General features: G+C 53.4%; 1 protein-coding gene across 2 annotated transcripts in view; it reads left to right on the top strand.

Annotated features, from left to right (window-relative positions):
• Positions 1 to 18,600: 18,600 nt before the first annotated feature.
• Positions 18,601 to 26,197, top strand: part of SEPTIN9 (septin 9) — a 208,151-nt gene continuing 200,554 nt past the window's right edge. The window contains exon 1 of one of the 2 annotated variants that reach the window (XM_032241529.1): positions 18,601 to 18,744. In XM_032241529.1, coding sequence (XP_032097420.1) covers positions 18,726 to 18,744 — 19 coding nt within the window. In that variant the 5' untranslated portion in view covers positions 18,601 to 18,725. The remainder of the gene's footprint in view (positions 18,745 to 26,197) is intronic. The other variant, XM_032241532.1, reaches the window with a different exon arrangement.

Here is a 26,197-nt window from a genome sequence, read left to right as displayed (position 1 = left end):
CTCACTCTATCAGCTGCAGTGTACTGGCGTGATCTCAGCTCACTGTAACATCTGCCTCCTGGGTTCAAGTGATTATCCTGCTTCAGCCTTCCTGGTAGCTGGAATTACAGGTGCCTGCCACTGCACCCAGCTAATTTTTGTGTTTTTAGTAAAGACAGGGTTTCACCAGCTTGATCAGGGTGATCTTGAACTCCCGACCTTGTGAGCCACCCACTTCGGCCTCTCAAAGTGCTGGGATTACAGGCATGAGCCACCACGCTATGAATGAGGCCTGATGGTTTTATAAGTGTTCAGCAAGTTCCTTCTTCACTCACTCTTCTCTCTGTCACCTTGTGAAGGAGGCATTTGCTTCCCCTTCACCTTCCGCCAGGATTGTAAATTTCCTGAGGCCTCCCCAGCCATGCAGAATTATGAGTCAATTAAACCTCTTTCCTTTATAAATTAGCCTCAGGGAAGTTCTTTATAGTAGCATGAGAACAAACTAATACACACCCCTCCCTCACCCATCGAGCATCCCCTGCCCCCCGTGCCGCCAGCGAGCACAGCTCTTGTAAAGAGGCAGGAGGGACCCCTGTCTCATATCAGCTTCTGCTTTGTGCCCTGCGCAAAATCCCTGACAGAACAGGGGCTGGGAAAATATGGAGAGAATATGAATAAATTAGGGTTTTGGGAATCACCCCCTTGCAGGGGTCTAGCGCAGCTAGGCAGGCCCTGGGGGCTATGGGTGTCCCCTGGAGGGAGCAAGGGAGCAAGGGAACGGTCTGCCTTGGGAACAGCAAGGCAGGGAATTCAGTGCAGCTACCAGATGGCCAAGTTGGTCTCCTCTAGGGCTCTTCAGCCTCTGGTGGGTTCCTGTGTTTGCAGGGGCTGCTCGGAGGGACCATATCTGGGGTAAAGCCAGATGCCCCATGAATGATGACCTCCAGCTGTCGCCGCTGTTAAATGGACGTTTATGGAAACACACCCTCAGTGCCACCAGGAGCCATGACTGTCCCTTCTTTCTCTTCTAAAGGAGCCTGCATCACCTGTGAGCTTCGGATCACCAGAACAGTGGGTCGTGACCCATTATTCATGCATTTGCAGAATGTCCCGGGGCGGGGAGGGGGCGCAGAAACGGGCCTGAGGACCGCACTTGCCAACCCTCCGTGCCCAGAGAAAGAGACGCACAAGTAATCCGGCTCCTTTTGTTTTTTTCAAGACAGAGTCTCGCTCTGTTGCCCAGGCCGGAGTGCAGTGGCGTGATCTCTCTGCAACCTCCATCTCCCGGGTTCAAGTGATTCTCCTGCCTCAGCCTCCCCCGTAGCTGAGGCTACAGGCGCTCGCCACCACACCCAGCCAATTTTTGTATTTTTAGTAGAGACGGAGTTTTGCCATGTTGGTCAGGCTGGCCTTGAATTCCTGACCTCAAGTGATCTGCCCACCTTGGCCTCCCAAAGTGCTGGGATTACAGGTATAAGCCACAATGTAAAAAAAAAAAAAAATGTAAGACAGAGTTTCTCTCTGTCACCCAGGCTGGAGTGCAGTGGTGCAATCACAGCTCACTGATACATCCACCTCCCGGGCTCAAGCAGCTCTCCTGCCTCAGCCTCCCAAGTAGCTGGAACTACTTGTATTTTTAGTAGAGACAGCTTTTCACCATGTTAGCCAGGATGGTCTCGATTTCCTGACCTCTTGATCTGTCCACCTCAGCCTCCCAAAGTGCTGGGATTATAGGCGTGAGCCACCATGCCCGGTCAAAATAGTTTTTTTAAAAAAAAGAATAGAAAACATTTTTAGAAGAAAGAAGAAAAAACTAAATATCAAAATCATACCTTTAACTTCCAAGATTTCTCACTGATTCTTTTTCGCGACCACCTGTTCTTGATTCATTTAAGCCAGTTTTGGTTTGACAACTTCTTGCTTTCTTGATGATCCTAAACATTTTAATTTGAAATCATTTTCAGATGCTTCTGTCGTTTCCCTTTTACCTGCAGTGATTTAAGCGTTGATTTTCTTAATCGTCTTTATTAGCAGCAGCTTTGTGGTTGGGGTGAGGTGTGTAGATTCATCTTGGGTAGACCCTCCTCTCATTTCAGTCTCTGTCTCTCCCTCTTCTTCCCCACCTCCCAGTAGGTGGCCCCATCCCAAAACGGTGAGGCTGTGTATTGTTGGCTCAGAGCGCCCACCTCCTGGGGGACTGGGGATTTTGCCATCCAGGTGTGGAGTCCCTGGGCACCAGGGCTCTGAGGCCGTGGCTACCTCCTCCCTTCTCCAGGTACACGGATGGGGAGCCCTGTTCCCATCCCTATGCAGAACGTGGCTCCAATGCCTGGCCATATTTTTAGTGTCTGTCACATGGAGACGGTTACCTTACTTTTTAAAAAAATTATGGCTATATCTCATAATTTCATCTCTTTTTTTTTTTTTTTTTTTGAGACGGAGTTTCGCTCTTGTTACCCAGGCTGGAGTGCAATGGCGCGATCTCGGCTCACCGCAACCTCCGCCTCCTGGGTTCAGGCAATTCTCCTGCCTCAGCCTCCTGAGTAGCTGGGATTACAGGCACGCGCCACCATGCCCAGCTAATTTTTTGTATTTTTAGTAGAGACGGGGTTTCACCGTGTTGACCAGGATGGTCTCGATCTCTTGACCTCGTGATCCACCTGCCTCGGCCTCCCAAAGTGCTGGGATTACAGGCTTGAGCCACCGCGCCTGGCCATAATTTCATCTTTTTAAACTTTATGTCTTTGCTATGCAGGATGACTTGGAAAATGAACTTAAAATGCCATCTTTTTAATGCTTTAAATATTTTCTTTTATTGTGAGTCCATTAAAAATAGAAAAACTGTGTAATTTTTTTTAGCTTTTTGGAATGCAATGGGTTTGGAGGTTAATTTTTAAAAATAAGGCCTCATGAAACTGACCCAAATGTGACTTCAGCTGAATTTTTTTCCCCCCACAGTGGGCCCTGCCAGCTGCATGCAGGCCACAAATAATAAATTACTGGTCCCGGCCGGGTGCGGTGGCTCATGCCTGTAATCCCAGTCCTTTGAGATACTGAAGCAGGAAGACTGCTTGAGTTGGAGATCATTCTGGGCAACATAATGAGACTTCATCTTTACAAATAAATAAAGTAAGTAAGTAAGTGGGGCGTGGTGGTACACACCTGCAGTGCTAGCTACTTGGGAGGCTGAGGTGGGAGGATCACTTGAACCCAGGAGGTCGAGGCAGCAGTGAGCCGTGATTGCACTGCTGTACTCCAGCCTGGGTGACAGAGTGAGACCCTGTCTCAAGAAAACAACAAAAATATTTTTCAGTGTCCAGTTACTAGATACTAGATAGCATTGTTTTATGTTTTGAGGACACTTTCTCTCTTTCCCTCTCTCTCATACACACACACACACACACACACACACACACACACACACGAAGAAAAAAAAACCAGAACGAAGACCAGACCTTTGAGCACCTTCAGCTTTCCGCCTCTTTGCATTGTCCTCTTTTATCGCATTTTACCTCGGACAGGTGAGAACTTGTCACCGGCTGGCCTCGGTCCTCAGCCTGGTGTCTGGGAACCCTGAATGGCTGGGAGCAGGGGAGGGATCCCTCTGAGGGGTGTGGGGGTGGTGGTGGTGAAGCCACCGGGTTTCCAGACTTAGGAAGTAAAACTACAGGCTCCCCAGTTACACCTGAATTTCAGATAAACAGTAATTTCTTTTAGTGTAAATATGTCTCAAATATTTTATACCAACAGAAATTCTTTCCTGCTTATCTGAAGTTCGAATGTAACTGGCGGCCTGTATTTTTGTTTTTAGACAGTCTCACTCTGTTGCCCAGGCTGGAGTGCAATGGTAGTCTCGGCTCATTGCAAACTTCACCTTCCGGGTTCAGGTGATTCTCCTGCCTCAGCCTCCAGAGTAGCTGGGACTACAGGCTCCCACCACACCCAGCTAATTTTTGTATTTTTAGTAGAGATGGGGTTTCACCATGTTGGCCAGGCTGGTCCTGAACTCCTGACCTCATGATCCACCTGCCTCAGCCTCCCAAAGTGCTGGGATTGCAGGCGTGAGCCACTGCACCCAGCCCCAAAAGACACTTTCCAGGAGCTTTGGGGTGGAGCAGAGTGTGCTAAGGAGACCTGAGATGGGGCCCATGGACACGAGGGGCCGAGTGACTCAGCTCCTGACTCTGGCCCCCTGTGACCCGAACCACCTGCAGCTGCAGTCCCTGTGGGCTGAGAGCCCGTTTCACAACACTCCCATCAGCCCTGCTTGGCAGGCCCTGTATTTATTTATGTTTTAAATGAAAACCAATCAATATTCACTTACTCTTGAGAGCTGTGCTGCGATTGCTCTTGTGAGAAGTGGAGACACCTGGCTTTTCTCCGCCTGGCCAGTCACCTGTGAGAGAGGCCTGCGTGGGGCTTGGTTTCCCAGGCCGGGTCCCACGGTGGGTTTTCAATCCTTTACCAAATCTTCATCAGGCGTCTCTGCACACAGCGCCGAGGGAAGCACTGGAGTCCGGGTGTGGTCAGGCTCCCTGCACTTCATCACTCACCATCTACCTGGGGGTGCAGTAGTGCCCCAGGGAGACAAGAGTGTAACAATAGGTACATTATCCCCAACCCCAGCCATGGCACGGCATTGCTGTCTCCCACAGAGCAGATAGGGAAACGGTGGCTCCGACATTGTAGGATGGTGTTGAAGAGCACAGAGCTGGTTTGTAGCAGAATTGGGATTTCCACCTCGATCTCTGGGTTCCCTCTACCAGATCCACAGTTCTCAGCCCAGAGAGCACTGGGAAAATCTCCAGGCCCAGAGATTCTGATTCAATTGTTCTGGGGTGTGTATTTAAGTTCCTGAAGACTCCAATGTGCAGAGAGAGCGGTGCCTCTCCCCGCAATTGAGTCAAGCACATGGTCCGGCTCTTCAGAGGAGGCAACCCCGTGGCAGGAGAAGCCCCCCCACCGAGGACAGATCAGAGTCCGTGGAAAGAACCTGCTGGGGATAGGATGGCCTGAGCAGTACGGAGTGGGAACGCACGAGGGACGCTCGGATAGCGACTGGCCCCTCCTGCAGGTCTTGGGGGAGCACGGTGGCTCACGCCTGTAATCCCAGCACTTTGGGAGGCTGTGGCTGGCCGATCACCTGAGGTCAGGAGTTCAAGACCAGCCTGGCCAATGTGGTGAAACCCCGTCTCTACAAAAATACAAAAATTAGCCGGGCATGATGGCGGGCACCTGTAATCCCAGCTACTCAGGAGGCTGAGGCAGGAGAATCGCTTGAACCCAGGAGGCAGAGGTTGCAGTGAGCCGAGATTGTGCCACTGCACTCCAGCCTGGGCGACAGAGGGAGACTCCATCTCAAAAAACAAAAAAAAGATGAGATTCTGGGTGGAAGCTTGCCTCGGGCTTTTCTGCTGATGTTTCTCAGGAATCCCCCTGATCCCCCTAGCAAAAGGCACAGATGGAGTGTCAGGGAGGATGCCAGTCCCTTGCCTTCCTCTAGCCCTGGAGTGGCAGTTTCCTCACTGAAAGCCCATCCTGGCTCCTCCCCCTGCCAGGAGGAACAGGTAGAGACAGAGGAGCAGGAGGCAGGGCCTGTAGGAGGTGACACAGGCAGGGAGGACCAGGCAAAGGCTGGGAGGAGTCTTCATTTGGCTCTGGGGTTGGACGTCTGGCTGACCTCTAATGTGTGGCCTTTCTTTGGCCGATGGATGCCCCTCCACCCCCATCCCACGGTGCCCATTTTCCCCAAAGGATGCCCCATGGGACCAGCAAGGTGCCTTGTGAGGAAAAGGTTGTGGGGTCAATGTGTTTGGGAAATGCTACATGTCTAGCCCTTATGGAGACCCACAGCCCCCACGAGCACACTACAGGCTCTGAGAAGCCCTCCAGTGAAGAGAAGCCTATGAAGGTTTGCTTTTCGCGTTGAATTGTTGCCACTTTGTGACCTCAGAGTCCTGTGTTCTGTATGACAATGATACCTATGGGCATAATGGCGTGCACCTGGGGCAGGCAGGGGCAACACAAGGGGCGTGGCTGCTCCAGCGCCCGTGGAATGATTCACTAAAGAAGGTGGGAAGGGGCTGGGTGAAGTGGCTCATGCCTGTAATCCCAGCATTTTGGGAGGCCGAGGTGGGCGGATCACAAGGTCAGGAGTTCGAGACCAGCCTGGCCAATATGGTGAAACCCCATCTCTACAAAAAAAAAAAAAAAAAAAAATAGCTGGGTGTGGTGGCGCATACTTGTGATCCCAGCTACTCAGGAGGCTGAGGCAGGAGAATCACTTGAAAACCCAGGAGGCAGAGGTTGCAGTGAGCTGAGATGGCGCCACTACACTCCAGCCTGGGCAATAGAGTGAGACTCTGTCTCAAAAAAAAAAAAAAAGGCGAGAAGTGAGGTGTCTCTGGTATCTTCGGTCCCCAGTTTAATCCAGAGGAGCCATGCGCTGCTCAGGCTGCTGGTGAGGGAAGAAAATGCCTTCTCTGAGGATGTGCTTGTCACGAATCCAGGATGGGGGGCTCTTCAGGGGAGCCCAGCCGCTGTCAGAAACCTCATGTGGAAAAGCAAGAGCGCCTGGCCTCAGGGCCAGGGACTGCACCCTGGCTTGCCTGGTCTTGGGAGCAGCTCAGGCCCCTGTGGGCTTCAGTTACTGACAGGCCCAGATCCCTGACTCGTGGGGAGGGAGTGAGTGTGTGTGAGCTGCGTGACCTCAGACTCTGCATCGTATATTCTACAGAACACAGGCTTTCACGGAAGCTGCACATCAGAAATGGATGACAAGAGATTCCTTGAAAATTAGCTGCAGACCAAAACACCCAAATCCAGAAACAAAATGAAACTTGTTTTAGGTCCTGATAACAGTGAGTTTAATCGTAAAAGCTTTCATTAATTTAAGATGAAACAAAAGACTCTGTAAAATATAACAACACTGGCTAGGTACAATGGATCATGCCTATAATCCCAGCACTTTGGAAGGCTGAGGTGGGTGGATCACCTGAGGTCAGGAGTCGAGACCAGCCTGGCCAACATGGTGAAAGCCTGCCTTTGCTAAAAATACAAAAATTAGCCAGGCCTGGTGGTGCGTGCCTGTAATTCTAGCTACTCAGGAGGCTGAGGCAGGAGAATCACTTGAACCTGGGAGATAGAGTTTGCAGTGAGCTGAAATCGTGCCACTGCACTCCAGCCTGGGTGACAGGGAGAGACTCTGTCTCAAAAAAAAAAAAAAGTGTAAAATCTTTATTTACATGTAGTACTTGTAGCCTTCATTAAAAAAAATAATTTTATTTTTTTGGAGACGAAGTCTTGCTCTGTTCCCCGGGCTGGAGTGCAGTGGCGTGATCTCAGCTCACTGTAACCTCCGCCTCCTGGGTTTAAGCAATCCTCTAGCCTCAGCCTCTGGAGAAGCTGGGACTACAGGCACGTTCCACCACACCCAGCTAATTTTTGTATTTTTTGTAGAGACGGGGTTTCACCATGTTGGCTAGGCTGGTCTCAAACTCCTGACCTCAGGCAATCTGCCCCCCCCCAGCCTTCCAAAGTGCTGGAATTACAGGTGTGAGCCATCATGCCCAGCCTTAAAAAATAATTTATTGAAGTGAAATTCACATAACACAAAATTAGCCATTTGAAAATGAACAACTCAGGGGCCTTCAGCCCATTCTCAGTGTTGTACAAACACCACCTCTACCTGTTCCAAGACAGTTCCTGTGGCCCTCATTTACACGCGTCACGGTTGAGCACACTCTCCCACCCAATCCGAGAACTTTTATTTATTTAACTCTCAACCTAGTATTAACGACTTGCTTGTTTTACATTTCCTGGTCTCATAAATAAGGCTGCAATGGACATCCTTTTGCCACCTTTGGTGGGAGTGTCTGTTTCCTGATGGCAGGGTCCTGGGCAGTCTCATCCCACAGCTCAGTTCCCACCTCTATCCAGATGACTCACAGAGTATATTTCCAGCAGAGAGCCCACCTCTGCACAGCAAACTGAATATCCCAGCGCCCACCCAACAATTCCCCTTGGACGCACTGAACACACAACACAGCACACCTGGAGCCGGCCCGTCCTCTCTCGCTCTTTCCTCTCTCTGCCAAAGGCCCCACCTGCCATGCTGCTGCTCCTGCCGGAATCCTGAGTCATCCCTGACACCTCGTGCCCAGGCTCAGCCTCCAGAGGCAGCCCAACCCCAGGTCTGGGTGATTTTATCTCTGGAATTTCGCTCCAATACATTCACATCTCTCCCTTTCCCCAGCTGAGGTCCAAGCCAGTGTTGCCTCTTGCCCGAAGCACAGCTGAGGCTCCTCACTGGCTCTGGTCCGTCCGGTCACTCCACAGTTCGATGAGAACCATGATTGCAAAATGCAGGTTTGATCGGTCAGCCCTGCTTCCCTCTCAGACCTTTCTCTGACTTCCTACTCCTCTTAAGATAAAAATCCAATTCCTTCATGTGTCTACAAGGCCTGGTTTCTCCATTCTCTGTACGCTGACCTCCAGGGCCCTCTTCCCTTCCCTGTGTGGTCTACCTTCCCTGCGGCCACAGGGCCTTTGCACGGGCATTCTCTGCCAGCAACCTCAGCCCTCTGCTTTTCCTGGTTAATCCTTGCTTATCGTTCCATCTCAACTGGTCTCCCCTGCCCTCCCCCAGGGGACCCTTCTCTCTCCCGGTACCTACTTAGCCTTTATGGTTACTGTCATTTTATTTGGATTATATGATTATTTGATCAATATCTGTTCTCCCTACCAAAGTATAAGCACTCCATACTGTACTTGTTATTTATTTATTATGTTATTTTATTTATTTATTGAGACAGAGTCTCCCTCTGTTGCCCAGGCTGGAGTGCAGTGGCATGATCTCGGCTCACTGCAGCCTCCATCTCCTGGGTCCAAGTGATTCTCCTGTCTCAGCCTCCCAAGTAGTTGGGATTACAGGCGCCCGCCACCACACCCAGCTAATTTTTGCATTTTTTAGTAGAGATGGGGTTTCACCATGTTGGCCAGGCTGACCTTGAACTCCTGACCTCAGCTCTTGTCATTTTATTTAGATTGATTCTATGATTATTTGATCAGCATCTGTTTTCCCTACTAAAGTATAAGCACCCCATCCTGGGGTCCATCATGAGTAATCAAGAAATATATGTTGAGGCCGGACGTGGTGGCTCATGCCTGTGATCCCAACATTTTGGGAGGTCAAGGTGGGCAGATCATGTGAGGTCAGGAGTTCAAGACCAGCCTGACCAACATAATGAAACCCTGTCTGTATTAAAAATACAAAAAAGTTAGCTGGGCATGGTGGTGCATGTCTGTAGTCCCAGGTACTCAGGAGGCTGGGGCATGAGAATCGCTTGAACCTGGCAGGGGGAGGTTGCAGTGAGCTGAGATGGCACCACTGCACTCCAGCCTGGGCGACAGAGTGAGACTCTGTCTCAAAAAAAAAAAAAAAAGAAAGAAAGAAGAGGCCGGGCGTGGTGGCTCACACCTGTAATCCCAGCACGTTGGGAGGCCGAGGCAGGTGGATCACCTGAGGTCAGGAGTTCGAGACCAGCCTGACCAATATGGTGAAACCCCGTCTCTATTTAAAAAAAAAAAAAAAGAAAAGAAATATGTGTTGAATCAGGAAATGAAAAAGCAATGTAACTACCAGGACAAAGCACACGGGCATTTGAAAAGCTCTGGAGGATATTTCCAGAGTGCTTTACAGAAGGGCGGTAGCAAGCAACACTTCCACCAGGCATGTGGGAGTGTGTGCGTGGCCACGCCTTTACCGTAAATTTCACATATCCAGCAAGGCTTCAGTCACCCAACAAGTGCAAGCCCCCGGGCCAGCCATAAAGTGAGAGGCAGTCAGCAGCAGACACGGAGCCAAGCAGGCTGACAGTAGCTGACTGAGCCCAAGATGCAAAGGTGGCCCCAGACCTGGCGTGTCTGGGCCCCTCTGGAGCCGGAAGACAGGAACAATCTCCCTGGTTGCCTGTCAAAGCCACGTCTAATCATTCAGTCCTGGGAGTCTGGGAAAGCGGCAGAGGAATGATCTGGAAAGAAGTTGACAGAAGAAGCCGGGCACGGTGGCTCACACCTGTAATCCCAGCACTTTAGGGGGCTGAGGCGGGTGGATCACCTGAGGTCAGGAGTTCGAGACCAGCCTGGCCAACATGAAGAAACCCCGTCTCTACTAAAAATACAAAATTAGCCAGGCATGGTGGTGCCTGTAATCCCAGCTACTCGAGAGGTAGAGGCAGGAGAATCGCTTGAACCCCGGAGGCAGAGGTTGCGGTGAGCCGAGATCGCACCACTGCACTCCAGTCTGGGCAACAAGACTGAAACTCTGTCTCAAAACAACAACAATAACAAAAATAAATGAAATTCTGCCAAGCGCTGCCTGAGCTTGGAAGCAGATCTTTCCTCAGCTGAGTCTTCAGATGAAACCCCAGCTTGAGAGATGGTGGCAGAAGACCCAGCTAAGCCCCGTTCAGAATCCTGGCCCCAGAAACTGAGGTAGTATGTGTGTTGTTCTATACCATGAAATCTATGGTCTTTTGTTATGCAGTGACAGATGACTAATACAATCCCTAGGGCATCCTCTCTGCATGAGGGCTCTGACTCCCACTTGGCAGCTCAGGGCTCTGAACGCAAGGGGCCCAGAGAACGCGGTAGCAGCTGCAGCCTCTTACCTGGTGTGGCCTTGGGCTCCTCCTGTGCGGGCTTTCCCAACATAGCCACTCAGTCTATCAAAGCCAGCTGGGAAGGGAGTCTGCGCAAGAAAGAAATGAGAATCTCTTGCAACTTGATCATGAGTGAAAGTGACAGCCCCTCAGCACGAATGTATTCTGTTGCTTAAAAGAAAATTAGCTAGGTGTGGTGGCAGGCGCCTGTAATCCCAGCTACTCCGGAGACTGAGTCATGAGAATCGCTCCGCCTCCTGGAGGCAGAGGTTGCAGTGAACCGAGGTTCAGCCACTGCACTCCAGCCTGGGCGACAAGAGTGAGGCTCCGTCGGTGGAGGGTGGCGGGGAAGAAGGGAGCTTCAGAGGCCGTGAGTACCAGGAGGCAAGGATCAGTGCAGTCATCTTAGAAGCAACCCACCATGGGGAAGTCCCAAGTAGGCGCCCTGGTCAGCAGTCCTGATCTCCAAGTCTTCCCAGCTCTGGTGCCGGCAGTGAGCCCAATGAGCCTTCAGCTGGTCCCCAGACCAGACCCTCCATCCTTGGAAGGCACGTCTGCCTCCTTCTGTCAGTTACAATTGGGCAGTTCCTCTCCATGGGAAGAGTTTCAAGGTCACATTGTGGAGAAGCAGGTGGAATGGGACATCTTGCTGTGGCTGTTTTGGAAAATCTGCTCTGCCACAGCCCACCCTCAGGCTACAACTCATGTCCCTCCCACCTGGGAAGTCCGCTTGCCCCATCCCAAGACTCCTGAAGCCTCACCCACTGTGGTTTTGAGCTCGGACTGGAGGTCCAGGATCCAGCTGTGTAAACCAGGGCCTGGTGCGGAGGAGACTTCTGGGTGTGGAGGGTCTTCAAGCCCTATGCCTGGGTGTGTTCTCTGGGCCTGCGGCTCCTTCCTGATTCACTCTTCCCTTTCCTTAAAAAACTGAGTAGCCCTCTCAGCCCATTTCCTTCCTCTAAAAATTGAGGCTCTAAAATCCTCTTCCATTTTGTCCCCCTTTTTTTTTCTTTGAGACTGAATCTTGCTCTGTTGCCCAGGCTGGAGTGCAATGGCGCGATCTCGGCTCACAGCAACCTCCACCTCCCAAGTTCAGGCGATTCTCCCACCTCAGCCTCCCAAGTAGCTGGGACTACAGGCACCCACCACCACATCAGGCTAATTTTTGTATGTTTAGTAGAGACGGGGGTTTCACCATATTGGCCAGGCCAGTCTCAAACTCCTGACCTCATGATCTGCCCGCCTCAGCCTCCCAAAGTGCTGGGATTATGGGCGTGAGCCACCGGGCCCAGCTTATTTTGTCCTCTCTTCATCCCATTTAGTGCAAGAACATAATTCCTTTAGAAACTTGGCGGGGTGCGGTGGCTCACGTGTGTAATCCCAGCACATTGGGAGGCCAAGGTGAGAGGATCACTTGCGGCCACGAATTCCAGACCAGCCTGGCCAACATGGTGAAACCCCATCTCTACTAAAAATATAAAAATTAGCTGGGCATGGTGGCATGCGCCTGTAATCCCAGCTACTCGGCAAACTGAGGCAGGAGAATCGCTTGCACCTGGGAGACGGAGGTTGCAGTGAGCTGAGATCATGCCAGTGCACTCCAGCCTGGGTGACAGAGTGAGACTCTGTCTCAAAAAAACAAAACAAGGCCGGGCGCGGTGGCTCAAGCCTGTAATCCCAGCACTTTGGGAGGCCGAGGCGGGTGGATCACGAGGTCAAGAGATCGAGACCATCCTGGTCAACACGGTGAAACCCCGTCTCTACTAAAAATACAAAAACATTAGCTGGGCATGGTGGCGCGTGCCTGTAATCCCAGCTACTGAGGAGGTTGAGGTAGGAGAATTGCCCGAACCCAGGAGGTGGAGGTTGCGGTGAGCCGAGATCGCACCATTGCACTCCAGCCTGGGTAACAAGAGTAAAACTCACTATCAAAAGTCTCAAAAAAAAAAAAAAAAAAACAAAAACAAGAGAAACAAACCAACTTGGGAGCTTCCTGTGTACTGATCTAAAATTTATTCCATTAGACAAAAACCTCCCTCACAAAACTTTTATTTTATTTTACTTTTTTATTTTTGTTTTTTTGAGACGGAGTCTCATTCTGTCACCCAGATTGGAGTGCAGTGACACGATCTCAGCTCACTGCAACCTCCGCCTCCTGGGTCCCGGTTCAAGCGATTCTCCTGCCTAAGCCTCCCGAGTAGCTGGGATTACAGGCGCGTGCCACCACGCCCAGCTAATTTTTGTATTTTTAGTAGGGACAGGGTTTCATCATGTTGGCCAGGATGGTCTCAATCTCTTGACCTCGTGATCCGCCCACCTCAGCCTCCCTAAGTGCAGGGATTACAGGTGTAGGCCACTGCGCCAGGCCCAAAAACCTCCCTCACAGAAAAATAATAGATTTTTCCTTTTGGAGCAGTTTTACGTTAAGGAAAAAGTTACCTGGAGAGTACAGAGAATTCCCGAAACTTCCTCTCCCCTCCCCCAATTTCCATGCTCATTAACATCTTGCATTAACGTGGTACATTTGTTACAATCACTGAGCCACAATGAATACATCATTATTAGCTAAGATCCGCTGTTCACAGTTGGTTTTACTCTGCGTGTTACTCGACATGGGCCTTGTCAAATGAATAACGTCAGGCATCCACCATTACAGCATCGTAGTGAACACTTTCACTGCTCCCCAAATCCCTGCACGCCATCCATTCCTCCCTCCTTCCCTCCCACCAGCCCCTGATTACTGTTTTCATAGCTTTGCCATTTCCAGAATATAATATGGTTGGAATCGTATGGAATGCAGCCTTTGCATACTGGCTCTTTCCCTAAGCACCACACACTTTAGAGATAAGCCCTCTCCACCTGGGGCTTCAAGTGAGAAAAGACCCTTGTGCTTTGAGAAGACTTGCCCTTCAACAGAGGAAGTCCGCAAGGAACGCCCCTCCGGTCCTCAGGATGCCTTTGTCTGTCTAAAAGGGTTTATGAGGCACCTTTCATTTTTTTCACTGAGGTCTTAATCAAGGATCTTGGTCCCCTCTGGACTTCTTTGTCCTGAGGCCCTTTCTCACTTTGAGAATCCTTTGCTGGCTGAAAAGCCTGTTCCGGCCTTTACATTTCCTCCCAACTCCACTGGAAAATGAAATCGTTTGCTCTAGCTCATGGCTCTCCTTTTCCATTTTATTATAGGCAGAAGGAGCCAGGAGTACCTTCAGCGTCCTGCCTGGAAAACTCATCAGCTACAGCATCAAGCCAGCTAGGTACACTCAGTGCCTACTTTTTTTTTTTTTTTTTTTGAGGCGAATCTTGCTCTGCCACCCAGACTGGAGTGTGGTGGTGTGATCTCGGCTCACTGCAACCTCTGCCTCCCGGAGTCAACTGATTCTCCTGCCTCAGCCTCCTGAGTAGCTGGGGCTACAGGTGCATGCCATCATGCCTGGCTAATTGTTTTGTATTTTTAGTAGAGATGGGGTTTCACTGTGTTAACCAGGATGATCTCAATCTCCTGACCTAATGATCCACCTGCCTCAGCCTCCCAAAGTGCTGGGATTACAGGCTTGAGCCACGGCGCCTGGCCTCGGTGTCTACTTTCTATGTTATGGTGGGCAACAGTTCTATTAAACCTTCTGCCACCACAAGAGAAAGGGTTCCTTTCCTCCAATATCCAGTAGCATTTTCCTTTCTTTTCTTTTTGTTTGAGATGTAGTCTGGCTCTGTTGCCCAGGCTGGAGTGCAGTGGCATAACCTTGACTCACTGCAGCCTCTGTCTCCCAGGCTCAAGTGATTCTCTGCCTTAGCCTCCCGAGTAGCTGGGGTTACAGGCACCAGCGACCACACCTGGCTAATTTTTTGTATTTTTAGTAGAGACAGGATTTCACCATGTTGGCCAGGCTGGTCTTGAACTCCTGACCTCAGGTGATCTGCCTGCTTCAGACTCCCAAAGTGCTGGGATTACAGGCTTCAGGTACTGCATGTGACTTCTTTTCTTTTCTTTTTTCTTTTTTTTCTATAAATGCGATCTCACTATGTTGCCCAGGGTGATCTTGACCTTCTGGGCTCAAGTGATCCTCCTGCCTCAACTTCCTGAGTAGCAGGAACTACAGACATACAGCACTAGGCCCGGCTCATTTTCTATTCTTTCCTGCACGCCCTTGCCAGCTTCCTCTAGGCCTCTGCCCACTGCCTGCTCCCAAAGCCAATGCCACGTGTTTCAGGTTTTAGTGACCAGAGCACAGTGAGGCACTTCATACCCATTAGCTTCCTGATCATCACGCCAGCTGTGTGTGTCGGGGGTACTGTACTCCCCTTTCATAGGAGTGAAAACTGAGGCTTGGGGAAATTACGCAACTGGTCATAAAGCTCCCAGTTAGGAGGGGGATGAACTGAGTGTTTGAAAGACAATTTTATTTTTATTTTATATATTTATTTATTTTGAGACGAAGTCTTGCACTGTCGCCTGGGCTGGAGTGCAATGGTGTGATCTTGGCTCACTGCGATCTCTGCTTCCCGGGGTCAAGCGATTCTCCTGCCTCAGCCTCCCAAGTAGCTGGGACTACAGGTGCCTGCCACCACGCCTGGCTAATTTTTTGTATTTCAAGTACAGACAGGGTTTCACTGTGTTGCCCAGGTTGGTCTTGAACTCCTGAACTAGTGATCCACCAGCTTCAGTCTCCTAAAGTGCTGGGATTACAGGCGTGAGCCACTGCACCTGGCCCGAAAGACAATTTTTAAAAATTGCAGGCCGGGCACGGTGGCTCAAGCCTGTAATCCCAGCACTTTGGGAGGCCGAGGCGGGTGGATCATGAGGTCAAGAGATCGAGACCATTCTGGTCAACACGGTGAAACCCCGTCTCTACTAAAAATACAAAAAATTAGCTGGGCATGGTGGCGCGTGCCTGTAATCCCAGCGACTCAGGAGGCTGGGGCAGGAGAATTGCCTGAACCCAGGAGGCGGAGGTTGCGGTGAGCCGAGATCGCGCCATTGCACTCCAGCCTGGGTAACAAGAGCGAAACTCCGTCTCAAAAAATAAATAAATAAATAAATAAATAAAATAAAATAAAATAAAATAAAAATTGCATAGCACAGTAGCCTGGGGACGTTTAGCAAAGGAGTAAGATGGGGGTATGTGTGTTGATAACATTCAATGTGCCATTGTGACGGTCCTGAGCCATGAGGGAAAGAGTCATACGTTTGGTATGCTCTTCTCACCAAGGCAGGGGATGGCGTCATATGTTTTAGAGAGCTGTCTGTGAAAAACAATTAAAATTTGCTTACGCCGGGTGCGGTGGCTCACGCCTGTAATCCCAGCACTTTGGGAGGCCAAGGAGGGCGGATCACTTGTGGTCAGGAGTTCAAGACCAGTCTGGCAAATGTGGTGAAGCCCTGTCTTTACTAAAAATAGAAAAATTAGTCGGGCGTGGTGGCAGATGCCTGTAATCCCAGCTACTTGGGAGACTGAGGCAGGAGAATGTGTGAGGTAGAGGTTGCAGTGAGCCAAGATCACCCACTGCGCTTCAACCTAGGTGACAAGAGCATAACTCCATCTCAAATAAATAAAAATTAAATTAAAAATATAACAGATAGACCCGGTGTGGTGGCTCACGCCTGTAATCCCACTTTCGGAGGCTGAGGTGGGCAGATCACCTGAGGTCAGAACTTTGAGACCAGCCTGGCCAACATGGTGAAACCCTGTCTCTACTAAAAAATAAAATAAAATAACAAAAAAATTAGCCGGGCATGGCAGGCACCTGTAATCCCAGCTACTACTTGGGGGGCTGAGTCAGGAGAATTGCTTGGACCTGGGAGGCAGAGGTTGCAGTGAGCAGAGATGGTGCCACTGCTCTCCAGACTGGGTGACAAGAGCAAAACTCTCTCTCAAATAAATAAATAAAAATAAATAAAAACAAAATTTGATGCTTAAACAATTAAGCTTCATACATACAAATTTTAAAATAATTTTTTTAATTAAATTTTTCCTTTTTTAAAACTCTAATTTCATGACAGATTAAGCTTTATGCATCTTAAAATGTACAGAACCCCTCATTCCCAGCCTTCCCTCCTTCCCTCTCTCGTCCTTCTTTCTGATTTTTTGGAATCGGAAGGAAGATTCAGATATTCAGGAACCATCACACAGGAGGCACTCATGAGATCACTCCAGGCAGATGTCCTCGGGTCCTGGGTGCCCAGGTTCCTGTGAATTGTGACCCCAGGCAGAAGCGTGAGTGTGGAACCCAAAGCCAGGGAACACCCAGGGCTGGCACCCTCAGGGTGGCTGTGCACCAGGGGACCTCTGACTTGCACTGAGTAAAATGCACAAAGCCAGCAATGCACCCATAACCCAGATTCTTGAGAGGCCGCTGGACTTTGGGAATCCCAGGCATTATGCCTGGGGCAGGGTCATCATGGCGCTTGCTGGCCGAGTGAGGACAGAGCCTGAGCCGGAATCTGCTGGTGCTGGTACAAGTGGTGAGTGGGCGTGTTGGGTGGGGGTTGCGGTTAGGGCGTGGACATCCAGAATCCAGGACGCTGTTCACAATTCCTCCAGACTCCCTGCTCCTCTCCCTTACAGCACCTCCCTTCCGAGGCCTCCTGAGCCTCTAAACCCTAGATAAGGAAAGGGGTGGGCTCAATTGGAGTCCAGTATCCGCTCTGGTCCAATTGGCTCTACCTGGGGTGAGGGGAGGCTCCACGGGCCGGGCTGCCCCCTCTGCAGGGCGTGGCTGGACAGATTACTCAAGAAAGGAGGCAGGTGGGACGGAACGAACCCACGGTGCCACATGGGCCTCAGTTCTCATGCATTTAAGTTTTCCACACTCAGGCAGGAAATGAAAATGCTTCTTGGACCCCTACAGAGAGTACAGGAGAGAGGAAGGGGAGGAGGAGTTTTCGGTGCTGTTGATTACACTTTCAGCCTTCTATGCATTTTTGGGAGGGCTGCAGGAGAAGGCAGTGCTGTGCCCTTACCCAGAACTCCCAACTAACTGGCCTGCCACCTTCCTCTCGTCCTCTAGGGCCTCTATCGGCAGCTGTGCAAGGGCCCTGCCTCTGCCTCTCCTCGCTCGCCGTGATACCTCGGGCCTCCCAGGCTCCGCCACGCCCTGCCCTCCTGACAGCTGCCTTCCATCACCTTGGCTGCCTAATTCCTTAAAATCCTGTTTTGATTTCGCCCCAGTAAAACTCTTGACACCACCCTCGAGTCAGAATTAGTCACTTCTTCCTCTGTACGTTGGAAACGCCGCTTTATCGCGGAGCTTTCTTGAAGGATATCAAAGCAGGGAGACTCCTTCTGTGCGAGTTTTGCACCCTCTCACCTCGGCGAGCGGTACCCGAGTTGTAAAGGGCGGCTCCCTGTGTCTGCCCCACTGTACCGAGACACCGAGCTGCGCACGGTGCCCAGCGCACCCATTTACAGGTGAGGAAACCAAGGCCCCAACTCATCGATGCACTCTGCCCTTCTGATTACCGGAAAAGTAGCAGGACGGGTGTCTGGTCCTGTCCCGCCCTGCCCTGGCCCAGTAGGCCGGCGCCCCGGCTCCGACCCCCGGCTGTGCCCGGGGCCTCCCAGAGCTTCCGCACCTCCTCCGCTTCCACCTGGCCGGGCCCGCCCCGCCCAGAGTCAGGACTGGGAAGTGCGGCGATTCCCGGAACAAGCCATTGGCGCCAGCGCGGGGAGCGGGCTGTGCGGAGCTGAGAGCACGCGGGGCCACGCGAGCGGCCCCCACCCCCGGCCCGGCCCGGTCTGCGCTGCCGCGCGGGGGCGCCCCCTCCCAGGCCCGGCGCCTGCCAGCCCCGCTCCGCCAGGTGCAGCGCCGCGCAGAGGCGGGCGGGGGCGGGGCTCGGCGCGCACCTTCACGGGGCGGGGCAGGGGCGGGGCCGAGGCGGGATCACAGCCGGGTGGGCCGGGGTTCTGCGCGCACCTCCGAGGAGGGGCGGGGCTGGGGCGGAGACGGGGCGGGGCCGGGCGCTCTCGGGACAGCGGGCCGCCCTCTCCTCCCTCCCTCCTACTCCTGGCCCGGGATTAGCGCCCTGGGAGCCCGCGCCCCGCGGCTTTGCTGCCACACTTGACTAGGAGCGGCGGCCACGGCGGCACCATGAAGAAGTCGTACTCAGGTGGGCTTCGCGCCCGGCGTGGGGAGGGATTGGTGTCCCGGGACCAGCGCTGCTCACCTGAGCGCCTGCGGCCGGGGTGGCGAGGCGCCCCCGGAGCTGAGCGGGTCCCCAGGGCGGCCACACCGCAGGTCGAGTTTCTCCCGGGACCGGGCCGCTGTCGGGCGGCTTTCGACCTGAGCCAAGGGTCCCCTGCGCTGTCGCCAGCCCTGGCTCGGGTGTAGGAGGGGCTGCCCTGGGCGACGCTCCCTCCTCCTCGCCCCTTGCACCCTCACATCCTCGCGGGAATCGCTGACTTTCCAGTCCGCCGGGTGCTTCGGGTCCCTGTGCGTCTGTGTGGGCGGATGGGGTGGGGGCTGGGTGGAGGGGTGTCCTTGGGTTCAGCCTGCAGGGCTGGTGATCCACGCCGCAGCACCTTTTCTTCGAATTCTCTCTGTTTTCTCCAATGCTCAGTGGGGCACGGGATGGCCTCCAGATGGGAACGTCCAGCAGTGCCCAAACTTGGCGACTGGGGGGTTCATGTTTTGGGCTCAGGACGCCGCCAGCGGCTGACATCCTCACTCCACCCAAGCAGGGCCCGCCTTAAGCAGGCGGAGGGGGCCTGACTTGGGCCTCACCGTGAGCCGGTTCAGGAGCCTTCATAAGAAGCTCCCCCTCTCGTACTCTGGAGTTCCATTTCACAGATGGGCACACCGAGGCCGCAAGGGCAGGTTAAGGGCAATCCAGGTCTTCATTCTTTGTCTTTTCCTTTGTGGTTGCCTCTGAAGGATCCAGGCAGGCAGGACCCTTTGTCCTCCTCAGTCCTCAAACAGCGGCTCCTCTTCTGCTAACTCTAGAAACCTACTGTTTAAGTTTCCTCCTTTAATTCATTTGGATACAAAGTTATCTGCCAAGGACCCGTGAATTAATTTTTAGTGATGGGGGACAGAATCATAGGCCTTAGTTGGAGGTGAAGAAGGCATCGTGGCCATCCCCCTGCCCTTGGGCCATTGTTGGTTTCCTCTGGTTTTCCATATTTTGGAATCAAATTGAGTAATAAAGAATACCTTGTTTCAGAGAGGATTACTCAGAACTTCCCCAAAAATACGCTTCTGGGTCAGTAGCTTAGAATGTCAACTTTCACCCGGTTGCTGTGAACAACATGGCCCTTGACACACCCCGAGCCCAGCTCTGTTGGGAGCGTGGGTGGGTTGGTGTGCTGGTGGGTGGGAAGGGGCTTCCGGGTGGCACATACTTGGTTTTGGCACTGGGGCTTCCTCCCCAACATGCTCCAAATGCTTGAGATGGTTGCGGGCATCGCGCCACGCACGGCCCGTTCCTGGGGATCTCTAGCCCGCCTGGGGAGGGCTGTTTGCCCTTGGTTCCTTACACTTCATCTCCCACAAGTGGGTCCAGACAGTGGGGGCGACCGGGGTCCTCCCAGATGGTGGGTCCTGGGCCTTTTCTGCAGAGACCCTCCTGCACAGAGGCCGGAAGGGCCCTGAAGCAGACTTGGAGCCTCTGTACCTGGGGCTTATTTGGAGGTGGGGAGACCATGGCTTGCCCCTTACACCTCTCCTCCACACCTACCCCCCCCCATGGGTATCGTTTTGTTTTGAAAAAAGGACAGAACCTTTGCAGTAGGTGGAAGCAGAGTTTATGGGGTGAGCAGGAACCAGCTCTTGCAGAGCAGCCTCGGTGGCTCCTTGTGTTTATCTAAAGGGGCGGGCCCCTCTCAGGGTGGGGGAAAGGAGGGCTCGGACCATTTCTGGTTCGCTCCCCCCTTGGCAGTGGCTCAAGGTGTGCTGGGTCACTGCACTGCAGCCGTATGGGGTTGGGCTGGAGGGGGCTGATGGTGCGGGTGGGCTCTTGCCCTCATGCTGAGTGTCCTGGCGTTCTCTTGGTGCCAGCCGTGTGGCTGCTGTGGGTGGGGGCACTTGCAGAAGTCAGGCTGACCCCTGCACAGCCATCAACACCATGAAATTAAGGAAAGCAGCATACGATGTTGAAAATCCCCTAGGGTCTGACAGTCCAAGGAGAACAGGATGGATTTTATTTTTTCATCTAGGTTGAGCGGGTTGATTGCTTCTGGACATGTGTATGGGCTGCAGAATGAACAGAATGATGGTGCCCTTGCTCTCGGCAGAGCTGGTTTCAGCACTTGGGAGCCTCTGAAAAGGAGAAAGATTTTAGAAGGATGCGTTGGGGCAATCTCGAGTACCGTGGGTCTGTACAAAGTCATCGAACACGCTTTATGTGTTGGGCACACGTGGCCAGGTCTCAGTGGGTACTGAAATGATATGAGATGTAGTTCTTGCTTGCAGAGAACTTGCACTTTCCCCGCAAGTTCAGGATGTCAGGATGAGGGCGAGACACCAGCTCATTAACACCCTTCCCTTCTGAACAGTTCAGCCTCCAAATACTTCAGGAGTGCCTTGGAGGTTTTAGGGGGAGGTGAGATTGAGCTGGGCCTTGATAAGGGAGAAGTCTTGAGTAGTGGAGAATAAACAGGGCCTTGGCCAGGTGTACCTGTAATCCCAGTTACTCAGGAGGTTGAGATGGGAGGATCGCTTGATCCCAGGAGTTTGAGGCTGTAGCACTATGACAGTACCCAGAAATAGACACTGTACTCCAGCCTGGGTGACGTTGTGAGACCCCATCTTTGAGAAGGTCTTTTCCAATGAGGAAGGAAGCAAGGGCCCGCATGGGGCGGCTGCAGGGTTCAGGGGTACACGGGACAAGTTCTCTCTGGCAGCTCCACACTGCTCCAGGCTTTCCTGGAGGTGCCTCACTGGGCCCTCCAATGGGGTGGAGGTAGTGGTAGTCTACAGGCAGTGTGGTCCAAGGGTTATACCCAGCGGCTCAGAGCTGCCAGCCTACTGGGGTCAAATCCCACCGGGCTGCCGCTTCTCCCTGTGGCACAAGGTTCTCACCTCATGCGTCTCCTCTGCCTTGGTTAAATGGGACGGTGCTATGTTGTTGTAAAGGTTAAACGAGTTCATATTTGAAAACGCTGAGAAATGCCTGCTCAGTAGTCTGTTACTGCTGTGGTGGTCATGATTGTCATTGACAGCAGGAAGATGGAGAAGGCTGGGGTTATGCCATTGCTAGGGTGCTCCACGAGCTTCCATTATATTCCCTTACTGCAGTCAGAGTGAGCTGCAGGGTCCCTCCCCCAGCCTTTCAGCACTGGAACCAGCCACACTGTACCCCCTGGTTCTGTGGGTTCTGAATTTTGGGACTGCCTTTGCATACTAGGTCACATGGAACTTGCCTTTATTCCCAGGCTCCCCTGGAAACCCCCTGTGGTGGTGGCAGGAGGACTTACCTGAGGCCCACGAGCCACAGAAGCATGGATGAACTTGTGTCACACCCCTACTGGTACCTGAGAATTACTCTGGAGATCCTTTTTTTTGAGATGGAGTCTGGCTCTGTCACCCAGGCTGGAGTACAGTGGCACGATCTTGGCTTACTGCAACTTCTGCCTCCTAGGTTCAAGCAATTCTCGTGCCTCAGCCTCCTGAGTAGCTGGGATTATAAGTGTGGGCCATCATGCCCAGCTAATTTTTGTATTTTTGTTTTTTTTTGAGACGGAGTTTCACTCATGTTACCCAGGCTGGAGTGCAATGGCGCGATCTCGGCTCACCACAACCTCCGCCTCCTGGGTTGAGGCAATTCTCCTGCCGCAGCCTCCTGAGTAGCTGGGATTACAGGCACGCGCCACCATGCCTAGCTAATTTTTTGTAGTTTTAGTAGAGACGGGGTTTCACCATGTTGACCAGGATGGTCTCGATCTCTTGACCTCGTGATCCACCCGCCTTGGCCTCCCAAAGTGCTGGGATTACAGGCTTGAGCCACCACGCCCGGCCAATTTTTGTATTTTTAGTAGAGACGGGATTTCACCATACTGGCCAGGCTGGTCTCGTACTCCTGACCTCAGGTGATCCACCCACCTCTGCCTCCCAAAGTGCTGGGATTACAGACATGAGCCACCGTGCCTGGCCAGTCTGGACTTTATTTGTGGCTTTCAGGAGATTCCTGAAGGGGCCCCAGGCAAGATTAAAAAGCTCTACGCTGTTGTGACTTCTAAGTCCGGGGCAGGGAGGGCGGCTGCACCCTCAGAGGAAGCAGCTTCTGCTCTGATTCAGTGTGCTGTCTTGCCATGGTGGACGGGATCACCCCCACCCAGCGCCCCGGGAGCTGGCTTACAGGAAGGGCCCGGAATTGCACCCTCACAGAACACTTCCCCAGTCAGCTCACCCTGGGGACAGGCGAGCGTGGGAAGGGCAAGGCACAGGGTTTCTTCCTCTTCTCCCCCAACCCTATCTCCACCTCTTCTCACTGCCTCTTGTCTCCTCATGTCCAGGCTTGTCTGCTCTGACACATTCAGGGGACCTGGGCTGGAGAGAAAAAGCCACCTCCCGCAGTTAGTCTGTGGCTCTGTCCGGCTCTGTCCCCCGCGGTGGCCTCCCAGTTGTGAGCCAGCCAGCTGAGCCTGAGTCCTGGCCAGCCCTCTCCCTAGCCTCTTGCAGAGGTAGGAAGGCATGCCCAGGGAGGGGCGCCTGCCCTGCCCCTCATGCCAGACCGCAGGTACTTGCCCGTCAGATCTCCCCGGCCTGCCCAGAGGGGTTCTGATAGCCGAGGGCAATGCCCCTGGCAGCAGTGCGTTGAGTTTGCAACAGTCCACTTTCTTCCCAGGACCACCCCCACAAGTGTGACCAGCTCAAGCCAGGACAGGGGGACAGGGGGTTGCCACTTAGGGGCAGCGGTCTGGAGTTCAGGTGCAAGTGACGTGGGGGCCAACCCTCTGCCTGGAGGTCCCAGGTGGGTGTTTGCAGAGGACGTCTCAGGACCCATGGAAGGAGGCACTCCCCACCCCCTACCTGGTCCTTGGCCTGCCCTCCTCTGACACTCCTGCCCATCCCAGGCAGCCCTGACAGCACCATGTGGCTGGGACCTAGAGGTGGCCCCTATTTCTGCCCTGGTGTTTGTCCTCAGGCAGTGCTGCGTGGGCTCCAAAGTTTGCTTAAGATGGACCCGATAAGGAAGGTTCAGCACACACCAGTGCAGGCCCGGCCTGGGGGCAATGATGGAAGTTCCTGGCAGATCCAGCTGGCTTAAGGGTAGGAGAGGCTCCAGAGAGAGGCTCCAGGCCCTAGGGGTGTGCACCTTTGGGGTGAGGAGGGAGGTGCCGCGCTCTGTTTGTTGGAGCTATTACCTTGGAAACCTCCTAGCTCCGGGCTGTTGCCAGGGATTTATGGGGATCGGTGGGTGCCAATGCCTGGGTGAAGTCTTCGGGGCTTGTACACAGCACACTGCGCCGTGGCCCCACTGCACTAAGTGGCTCAGTCTGTGGGAGAGCCCTCAGCCAGGCAGGTCACGTGATCTGGTATCGGTGACCAAGGGGAGTCAGTCATGGTGGGTGGAGGGCCCTGGCAGGGAGCCATTGTGGTGCCAGGCATGGGGATCATGTGGCACCGGCCTGTCGGTGCCAAGCTTCTGTGGGAGCAGTGTCGTGACCCCATGGCCGATGGGCTGGTCACCCCTACCCCTTTCCTTCATGCGACATTTGTTCCCCGGGCTGGGAACTTTGCCAGGAAGCCCAGCATTGGCCTGCTCTACTGGAGCGGCCCTGCTGAGCTGTGAGCTGCCGTCTCCCTGAGGTTCCTGGCCCATTTCAGCTCTCCATGTGGACTCAGTCATTTGTTCCAGAAGTGTCTACCGGGCGCTGCTGAGCGTCAAGCTCTGTTTGCCTCCTCTGCTGCACCCCGGAGTCTCAGCACCAGCTCTGCAGGGTGGCCTGGCCTTGGGTGTCCAGGATAGAGCGTGGCACTCTCTGCTCCCAGCCCCATTTCTCTCTGCCTTATCTCCCTGACCCCACCCTGGGCCCAGGTCCATTTGCAGCCCCTGTGAAGGGGGACATTGAGCTGTTGCCAGCAGAGGAGGGGCGGCTCCGGGGCACTGCTTGCCAGTGGCTTCTTGGCAGCTCTGCGACAGCCGAGCTTTGTTTCCAGCCTAATCTGACCTGGTTCTCCAAAGCGTGACTGTTGGCAGCCTGAAAACCTCCAGGACAGGAAATGGGAGCGGCACAGGGAATGTAATATGATCCCCGCTTCAGGTCGCTGGGCGGCCCTTGCCCAGGCTGCGCCCTCTCTCTGGCAGGAACCCAAGTTGCTGGTCATCCTCAGAGCGGTGTTGGCCCGGGGCCTTCAGTGGCCCTTTGTGTCTGGGTGAGAGGAACCCTGGGTGGTCACTCTGCCCTGAGTGTGTGGGTCCCCAGAAGTGCTGGGTTAGGGGACGTGAAGGGCCAGAAAGTCCCCTCTGGAGCATCAGACCCACTTGCTGACTCTTACCCCATGCTGGCCTTGGGTTTCAGAGGAGGGGTCTAGGTGGGATCGCCATCCTTTCTCAGTGGGGATGTGGCTTCAGACTGTCCGGTGGGTGCGTTGCTCTCTTTCTGGCTCCTAGAAAGGCCTGGTTCCTCCCAGGCTGCTTCAAGGGCCTGTGATGAGGCCTAGGCCGTGGCTGGGGCCCTCTGCTTTCCCCAACACCACATCTGGGGACCAGGGTTGGGTCCCAGAAGCCGAGGAGGTCCCTGAATGCCGTGCCTCAGCCCCTGTCCTGGCAGTGCCAGGCGTGTTTGGGAGCCGCAGCGTTGCCTGCCCAGGTTTGCGATGGGCCCCGGTGAGCGTGGTTACCAGGAAGGGCTGGGCAGAGCAGCTGGGCAGAGCAGTCAGGCAGGCCGACCTGGGGCTCGTGCTACACATCAATCCGAACCTCATCCCGTGCCCAGGGTCCTTTCACAGCCTTCCCGGGACCCAGCGCTCCTGTTTCTATCCCAAATCAGATCCCAACCGGGAAATAACGCCCATGCAACCCAAGCCACTCGGAAGTGGGTCACATCCAACCCCCGCCATCTTCCAGCCTGTTCAGGACTTGACTAACTCAACCCGGAGGGATCAGGAGGGTTGCCTGCAAAACCCACTAACAATGGGGGACTTTGGCTCTGTAGCCACAGGGTCTACAGAGGTGTTGGGCTGTCGGGTTTCCTGGGAGGTGAGCCGGTGGTGTAGACACCGTGGAGGCATGGGTAGTGGAACAGCTGCAAGTGTACAAGGAGGCTGGCATCATGGTGTGGAGAGGAGGTGGTGGCGGATTTCTCACCAACATTGGCATCATGCTGCCTCCAGCATCAGAGACCCAAGGTGTGGCTGACCTCGGCTGGGGCTGGGGCTGGGGCTGCTGGGGCAATGAGTCATTGGATAGCAGAGGCTTCCTGGTGCCCGGGGGTTAACGCTTTAACTGCCAGGCCTTTGCATTTTGCTTTTTTTTTTTTTTTAATTTGAGACAGAATCTTGATCTGTCGCCCAGGCCGGAGTGCAGTGGCTCAGTCTCGGCAGGTCACTGCAACCTCTGCCTCCTGGGTTCAAGCAATTCTCCTGCCTCAGCCTCCCAAGTAGCTGGGATTATAGGCACT

This window comes from Sapajus apella, unplaced genomic scaffold (assembly GCF_009761245.1).
Source record: "Sapajus apella isolate SASKATOON/1434 unplaced genomic scaffold, GSC_monkey_1.0 scaffold48, whole genome shotgun sequence".
In the NCBI taxonomy this organism is placed as follows: domain Eukaryota; kingdom Metazoa; phylum Chordata; class Mammalia; order Primates; family Cebidae; genus Sapajus; species Sapajus apella.
The sequence above is the reverse complement of the archived record's forward strand: the minus strand, read 5'-3'. Positions and strand labels throughout refer to the sequence as shown.